Here is an 8,422-nt window from a genome sequence, read left to right on the forward strand (position 1 = left end):
TAGTTGCTCCTCTAGTGAACCAATGTGCACAAATTCTCAACTTCAAACTAGAATTTCAAAGTGAATTTTAGTAATAATAAGCCATTTCAAGCTTTTTGAAATATGTATATGTCACTAAAGGTCATTTATTGATGACATTGTTGTCAATCAATGTTTTTTATTTTTATTTTTTATTTTTTACCATGGAAAACTACTAATCCATTAGAGTCAGGCCTGGAATTTGACGTCCCACAAGACGTATTCCCTGTTTTAAGATGTATTTGACAGTTGCTGTAAATTTTTACCCGTCGTATTTGACGTGCCCCATCAATCAATAACCATCATTTTGACGTTTAATTTGGGATATTCCCCGTCAAAATTTATAGTACCCGTCAGAGTTAAAAACACCAAAATTTATAGTATTTGTATTAAGTTAAAAACAACAAAATAAAACTAGGCCTAGGGTCATAAGGCAAATTCATACTGCGCATCTGGCTCACATGGGGCTGGAGCCTGGCATGCTTTCATAGATTTGAAGCGTATAAAAAATTATCTAGCTATAGTCCTTTTGTAGATTTGAACTTTATGAAAGGAGATCTCGCCCTAGGAAACTAAGAACAACTAGATTGTAAGTTAGGTGTTACATTCAAGGAACTGACCAACCAGTCTACATCAATAATGTGAATTCAGTGATCGAATTGTACACTAGTAGGTGATTGCAAAATACTAAAACTATACGTGCGTTTTCTGGTGCGTATAATACTAAGAAGGGGTAGTGGACTTTTTTTTATTCCTTCAGCTTCCCTCAATTGTTCCACACTCTCCCTCTCGTTCAATTCCCACCATCTTTGAACATTGACGAAGGAGTGCAATCGAGGAAAAAAAAGCATTCGAGAAACAACTAGTGACGTGAAGGGTAGTTGCAGTGTTTAATTCGATAACTTGCCTGTTAGAAAGGGGTGGGAGGTTTATCAAAAGTTTACCAAATCAGAAATAATGGGCAAGGTTGCCCGCTACGAAAAAGTTGGGCTCAAGAAGGCCGCCAGATGCCCTAAGAAGATCATAAGCTTGTTACTTACATACTGGAGCGCGTCCATGGCAGCTGGAGGGATCTGCGGAAGAAAGATGGGTTGGTGAGATGCCGAAAGATCCTGGAAGATCTACATACTGCATTGATTAACTATCTAGGCCAAATATCAAGGGGGAAGTTGAGCGTGCAAGAAGAGTAGACTATTATTCAACTTCATGCTCTAATAGGAAACAGTTGGTCCACCATTGCTACTCACCTTCCCAAACAAACTGACGATAAAATATCTCTCAGAAGGGGTAAGCAGAAGGTGGACTTCAAACTCCTTCAAAATTGTATTCACTACCATGCTATTTTCTTGAAACGCAAGGTTGGGTCGCTAAAAAAAATGTTGGAGCTTTCTACCGAAATTACCGTCATCATTTACTTCAAAATCAGCAAGATTTAACAGTTTGCAAGTCCCAAGGAAGTTTCCTTTTTCAATTCGTTTCAATCTCATTCAGTTGTTTTTTTTCTTTCCTTCTTCATATTTGTTTTCTGTGAAATTATCGACGCTCTTTTTAAAATGAATTTCTGTGAAGTCCGATATTAGAAAAATAGCTTGTGATTTATTCCATAGTTAAGCTTACAATTACCATCTTGAAAACTGAGCGACATGATTTTTAGTATTTTTATTTTTTTGAATGCCCTTCCTTTGACTAATTTTGTTTTTTGAGTTTTTTTTTTTTTAAACTGTAACGGGTATGGAATTTATTTATTTGAATAGATTATGGGTATTTGCCAAAATGACCCCTATTACAATGCAGAATTCTAACTACTGTTGTTTTTGATCTACTACATTTTCAGGGCATTTGAACAAAACTTTCATCCTTTACAATTAGCAGTCCTTTCATGAGTGAGCTGCCTTTGTTCTCCATCTGATCAGCTTCACTATTTGACTTTCTAAGAATATGATAAAACTTGCATGAGTCAAAGTCTAGAAGAACTCTCTTCAATCTGTCCAAAATTTTGTTGAGGCTGACATTGTTGAACAGTGTCTCCAAGTTTAATTTTTTTATTATTATCTCTGAATCTCTGAAAACTTGAAGGTCTTTGACTCCTTTGTCTCTTGCAATAAGGCATGCTTTGAGAAGCCCAAGGATCTCTGCTTGATTGTTGGATTTCTGGCCTAATCCCCAGCAGAAACAGTCTTTTGAAGACCCGTCCGGAGAGTAGATGACCCCCCCAGCACCGGCGGCACCGGGGTTCCCTTTGGACGCCCCATCAAAGAAAATTGTGGATAAATTTTGAGACCGCCACCAAGATTGAAAAGTGTCATCATCATCTCTTATGCGCCAATCCGGATTGACAATTTGTGGGGAGAGGAGATACTTACGCTGATAAGGCACTAGAGGGCCTAGCCACCTCTTTTCTTCTAGCAATAACAAAGGATCTTCTTTAAAATACTGTTGTTGGGCTACTTCCAGGAGGAAGGATTTAGCTTTTGCAGCTACTTGCAACGGGGAGTGCCACATCTCTTTGAAAATCAGTTGATTGCGTGCCAACCAAAGCTGCCAACATACATATTTGGGAAGCTTCGCTATCCATATTTTGCGCCAAAATGATTTGAGAGGGATTCGTTGGGGATAGAAAATACTCCATGAGGCAAAGAGATCCGAAACAAAATTCTGGGAAGGGACTGAAATCTGAAAGTCCTATAAAATGAATCCCCATACCTCTTTAGCAAAAATGCAATCCAAGAATAGGTGTTGGGCTGTTTCGAAATTGTTGCTACATAACATGCATCTATGAGGCCCTAATATGTTCCTTTTCTCTAGATTATCACCCGTTAGAAGTTTATTATGTACCAGGGTCCATAAGAAGAAGTTCACTTTTGGTAAGGCTAGTGATTCCCAAACGTTTTTCCAGAAAGCCGGTGTTTGACTGTTGTTTCTTGAGGCCTGCAAAACTCTATATCCAGCTACTGTGGTGTATACACCAGTTTGGCCCCAACCCCAGCTATCTTTCATGGATCTATTGACAGGGGCAGTGTCCTCCAACAGATCTACGAGCAAGGTTTGTTGAAGAGATAACTGGGCAGGGACTCCATGAAAATCCCAACCTGCCCAATCTCCACGTTGATCCCAATTCCAAAGGTCATATAAGTTGTTAACTCCTGCTCGCTCCAGCCAGTCTCTGAGATCTGTTATGTCCACGTTTTCGGCCAGAGGTTCTTTCCCCATGATGTTTTCGAGCCACAGATGAGTACGTTTGTCGTTGCCAGGTATTCTGTAGACCAGATTTTTGAAGAAATTGCTGCTTTTGCAGCATAATTTCCACACCTGCGTGCAATTTGCTGTGTTAGCGTTATACAGATTGCTGAGAGATTTGTTGGGTCCATACTTTGAACACAGAGTGACACTAACTGGGTGTGTGGGCTCGTGGATCAGCTTCCACAAAATCTTTCCTCCCAGCGCTAAATTGACGAGTGTGGGGTCTCTTATTTGCAGCCCGCCCTCTGCCATCGATTTTTTGACCACTTCCCAGTTCACCAAATGCATTTTTTTTCGTTGCCCTTACCTCCCTGCCACAAGAAGTCTCTGAGAAGTTTGGAGATCTGCTCCATCATGTTTCTTGGTGCAAGAAGAAAAGCTGCCTGGAAGATTGGAAGCACATACAATAAGGATTTGATTAAAATAACTTTGCCTCCCTTAGTCAACCAATAGCCTCCCCACGCAGCAATTTTAGTTTTAATTTTAGAAATCATTTCGCTCCATAGCAATCTTTTGTTGACTCCAGATATTATGGGAAGGCCAAGGTACTTAAACCTGTCCCATATTGCTTGGCCTTTGAAACTGAGGAGAGTAGTAATGCCTGTGAGTTCATGCTGGTCTATATTCCAGCTGAAGACTTCGCTTTTTCTCTCGTTGACTAAAGCTCCTGAAACTCTGTAATAATTTTTTAGGACCGTGTCAAAAGCTTTGGCTATTCTGGTGGATGCTCCACTAAGGAGAAGGGAATTGTCAGCAAAGAGTGCATGGTTCAGGGATTCTGCTCCATTGGAAGGTTTGAGACCCAGGATGTTACCAACTAATCTTTCAACAATGAGCTTTCGACTAAGGGAATCTGCCATTAAGATGTACAGGAAAGGGGAGAGAGGGCATCCTTGCCTAATGCCTCTCTGAGCTTGGAAAAAATTGGTTGGACGACCATTGACTAGAGGGGAAATCCACGGATTTTCAATGCAGGCTTTAATTAGATGAACAAAGTGGGGCAAAAATCTGAAGGAGAGGAGAACATTGCTAAGGAATGTGTTATTAACTCTGTCAAAAGCATTTTCCATATCTAATTTTATCAACATACCTTTCTCATTCCGCTGCTTACTTGAATGTATTGTCTCCTGAACTTGGATTACGTTGTCCAAAATGTGCCTACCTTCCACAAAACCACCTTGAGAACTAGAGATCAATATTTTCAGCAATGGCTTGATCTAATTTGCTAGCAGTTTAGCCAGGATTTTATAAGAAGCGTTACACAACGAAATGGGCCTGAATCTTGCAAATGATTCAGGGTTGGTGTCTTTGGGGATTAAAGCAAGGTAAGTGGAGTTGGTTCCTCCACCTATCTTGGCTTTTTTCATAAACCCACTTATCATTTTATGGAGATCAACCTTGATAATATGCCAGCAAGATTTATAGAAATGGATTGTGAATCCATCAGGCCCAGGTGCCTTGTCTGCGTCCATGGACCAGATTACGTTAATGGTTTCCTCCTTAGTGATTGGTCTACAGAGGATTGCGTTATCTTCAGGACTGATGAGTGAAGGGATGTTAGAGAGGAAGTCAGTAGCTTCCTCATCGTTGCTTTGAGTTCCTTCTCTGTATAGATTCCTGAAATGGGTTTCGGCGGCAGCTTTGACTTGATTGAACCCTTTGCAGACTTGGCCCTCAGCTGTTTTGATTTCTGCTATATGATTCCTAGACAGTCTCGCTCTATATTGCCGGTGGAAGAAGGAGGTGTTCCGATCCCCAGCCTTCAGCCACAGACTTCTGGATTTGAGTCTCCAGTATTCTTCTTCCTTTCTAAAAGATTGATATGTGGATCGTTGGGCTTTTATTTCTTTTTCCAACAACTCTGCTGTGATATCTTTGCTTTCCATATCTGTTTGCAGGGACTGCAATGACTGCACTGCCTCTTTTCTTTGATCGGTAGGAGTAGGGGCTGGTTTCTTTATCCAGTCCTTCAAATACTGTTTTGTGGCTTTCAACTTTTTCTCACATACATAACTTGAGGATCCCGAGAAGGATTTGGCCCATGATGCTTCCACTGTCTCTAAAAAATCCTCTCTCTCAATCCAAAGAGGGTTGAATCGAAAAGGAATAGGACCAAGGTCTTCTTCATCTTCTAGGAGAAGCTAAACAGGCTTATGATCTGAGGTAAGTTTAGGCAGAATTTTTGTGATGATGATCTTTTTGTTCATCATTATGGAGCTTTGCACCAGGAATCGATCTAATCGAGCAGAAATGTGGTCCGATCCAACCCTATTATTGGACCAAGTATAAATGCCTCGGACAGGATTGAAATCTAAAAGATCCCAAAACTGAGAGAGCTCCTCCACCTTGGCCAGCATGGGGTCTCTAATGCTGGAACCCCCCCTCTTCTCTTTTTCTTTCATTACGATATTAAGATCCCCGGCTATAATGATATTGCTGGGAGAAGACTGCTCTAAAAAGGCAGAGAGAGAATTCCAGCATTCTCGTTTTTCAGAGTAAGAAATAGGTACATAAAGATTGAAGAGAGAGATGGACAACTTACTTGCATTGTGCTTCAGTTCCGTGAAGATCCAGTGCTGGGTTTCATGATATTTATTCAGCTGGAATAGGTCTTCAGTCCAAAGAGTTGCCAACCCTCCAGAGGTTCCCCTTGAGCTGACTGCTTGCCTGTTCTTTTATTCCACTTTGAACTGTTGATCTCTAGAAGGGCTTGCCCTTTTATTTTGGTCTCTTGGAGCATGAGAATGTCTGAGGGATCTGCTTTCAAAAGGTCCTTAACTGCTTCTATTTTAGATGGATTCCCCAGTCCTCTACAGTTCCAAGAGACGAGTTTCATTATTTACTTAAGGGGGGTTGGGGCCTCCCTTGGAAGGCCTTGGTCTGGTATTTCGCCCAATAGACATTTCTATTGTACACTGAATTCCTTGTGTTTTGAGCCTTTCTGCCTCCTCCTCCCTCTTTTCTTTGCGGGATTTCCTTCCTACCTTTCTCGATGGACGCTCATAAGTTTCATCCTCAGAAGGACCAGAGCTTTCCACTGGTTTTCCTTGCTATTTCTGCATATGAAGGATTGGAGGGACTGCCTTGGTTGGCTTCGATCTGTATTGCTTCCCCTCCCTCTTTGTTTGAAGGTGGTGTGTCTACCTATTCCACATTCTCCTAGGTTAGATTTACTTGATTGATCTGAGCGCTTTCTGTCCCATTTGGAGTTGCTTCCGTTTCTTGGTTGGTTTTGGAGCTGCTAGGACCTCCAGTCGTATTGCCTTTACCTGTGCCTTTTTTTGAGTTTGCATTTTTCTGGACTAGGGTCCATTGTTCCCCATTTTGTTTGTCTACTTGTTCCTCAGCCTTCTTCTTGCAGTGCTTTGCAAAGTGTCCATGACCATGGCAATGTCTACATTTAAAAGGTAGTTGTTCGTAGTCCAACTCCTGGACATGCGTCCACCCAGCAACAGTGAGTTTGATTGCTTCCGGTAACCCCTCTTCTAGATCCACTTCTACGCAGATACGAGCGCATGAATACTGATCTTTTCTTGCAGCTTGGTCTATGTATTTTCCCAATGCATTACCTATGATCTGGAGGGATTTTTTATTCCAGCAGTGGAGAGGCAAATGAGGGAGCCTAACCCAAACTGGGACAGTAGAGGGGACGTCCTGGGTGGGATCGAAATCAGGAGACCATTTGTTTAGATAAAGACCCTGGGGTCCCATGAAGTATGGTCCATTTCTAAAAATTAAGCCTCTGTCATCCGGGTTTTCGAAGACAAACACAAAGAAACCCTTACCTACGAAATAACTTTTGACTCCCTCTTTGATCAATGGCGTCCAGTTCCTTTGAGTCCATTCATCAACTGACTTGGGAGAAGGCCAGAGGCCCGTGAACTAACCTATGAGACCTCTCTCAGCCAGGTTCAAAGCCGCTTTGCAGGTTTCTTCTTCTGGAAGGGCCACAGATGGGATTGAGTCCATTTTCTTAACGAACTTCTGCTGAGACGCAGTGGGAGGGTGCTTTGGACCAGCGGCAACCATGGTTCTGAAAGCAAGAACCTCTGGAGGCGGAATGGGAGGGGGGTCGGGGTCCCCGCAGGCATCCATGATCTGAAAGAACTCGAAGCAGGCCGATCGGGAGGGCGCAGAGGCCTCAGGGGCGCGCTGGAGCAGCCAGCAGCCCTAGCGCTAGCAGAGCGCGAGGAGGCAGAGCAAAAAAGTAATATTTTGTTTTTTGAGTTTTTTACTAAAGGCTTTCAAATCAACTTTATTTTTACGGCAGTGATTTTTTCTTTAAAATAAAATAATTATATAGTTATTCAATGAAATTTCTCTTACAATAAAAATAATTATTGAATTACAATCTCATTTTTATAAACTGCATCTATTTAGGTTGTCAACCATTCTAATATAGTTGTATTTAGAAGATGCAACTGGTACTAAGTACATGAATAGAATAAGTAATGGTATTGTCTAACGTAATGCTCTAAAGGAAGAATTGCTTTGTATAATTGGTTGGGATGTATATTTCGTCTATGTTGTGGAAAGTAATGTGAATTTATTTTTTTATGTTGAGGACACTATAGGCTCATATTTAGGATATTATGAAAATGATTAGTTAACAATTTTCAAATGTAGATGATAAGTTGATTACCTTGTAGATTGTAGAGTTTGTTTAGTTTAGACATTTTTCAGCTTCATGGTTTTAGGAATAATGTATTCTAAATATGTATAATGGATATCAAATTAGTTGAAAGAATATACAAATATTTAAAAAAATATTTAGCTATCCCCACTAGATTTATTATTCAATAGTTCATAGATGGTTGAAAGTGAACTTATAGGGATTAAAGTTATCTTGGTATAAATAAAGAGATCTTGGTGAGAATTCAGTACATAAAATATGCAGTGAGTAAATAAAGATGTGTGTGCCCATCTATAAATAAAATATTTGGTGAAAATAAGCTATAAAGAAATAGTTAAACATGTAATTATATGTTTAATAAATTCATATGTAGTAGATTATTAGATTTAAATAAATTATAAAAAGGGATAATAGTTAAATTCTTGATATTTAAAAAAAAAAAATAACTCTATCTCATCTACTAGTGGTTGATGATCCTCATCATCTTAACTATATGGCTTTCTTTAGTTTTTTTCACATGTCAAAATTTAT

General features: G+C 40.2%; 1 protein-coding gene across 1 annotated transcript; it reads right to left on the minus strand.

Annotated features, from left to right (window-relative positions):
- Positions 1-4,475: 4,475 nt before the first annotated feature.
- Positions 4,476-7,353, minus strand: LOC149145843 (uncharacterized). Its single transcript, XM_089452577.1, has 2 exons — positions 7,146-7,353; positions 4,476-5,389 (listed from the first exon to the last, which is right to left on the minus strand). The coding sequence occupies exons 1-2, from the start codon at positions 7,351-7,353 to the stop codon at positions 4,476-4,478; spliced, it is 1,122 nt and encodes a 373-aa protein (XP_089308703.1).
- Positions 7,354-8,422: the final 1,069 nt, after the last annotated feature.

This window comes from Pinus tabuliformis, chromosome X (assembly GCF_031772625.1).
Source record: "Pinus tabuliformis cultivar Carrire ecotype Pingquan chromosome X, CPIR1, whole genome shotgun sequence".
Classification (NCBI taxonomy): Eukaryota; Viridiplantae; Streptophyta; class Pinopsida; order Pinales; family Pinaceae; genus Pinus; species Pinus tabuliformis.

Bases quoted from the DNA above. Each gene is read 5' to 3' on its own strand.
- LOC149145843 (XM_089452577.1), bottom strand. From the start codon at position 7,353: ATGGATGCCTGCGGGGACCCCGACCCCCCTCCCATTCCGCCTCCAGAG. The intron at 5,390-7,145 runs GTTAGTTCACGG...AGCTTCTCCTAG, and splicing joins GGCTGAGAGAGGTCTCATAG to AAGATGAAGAAGACCTTGGT.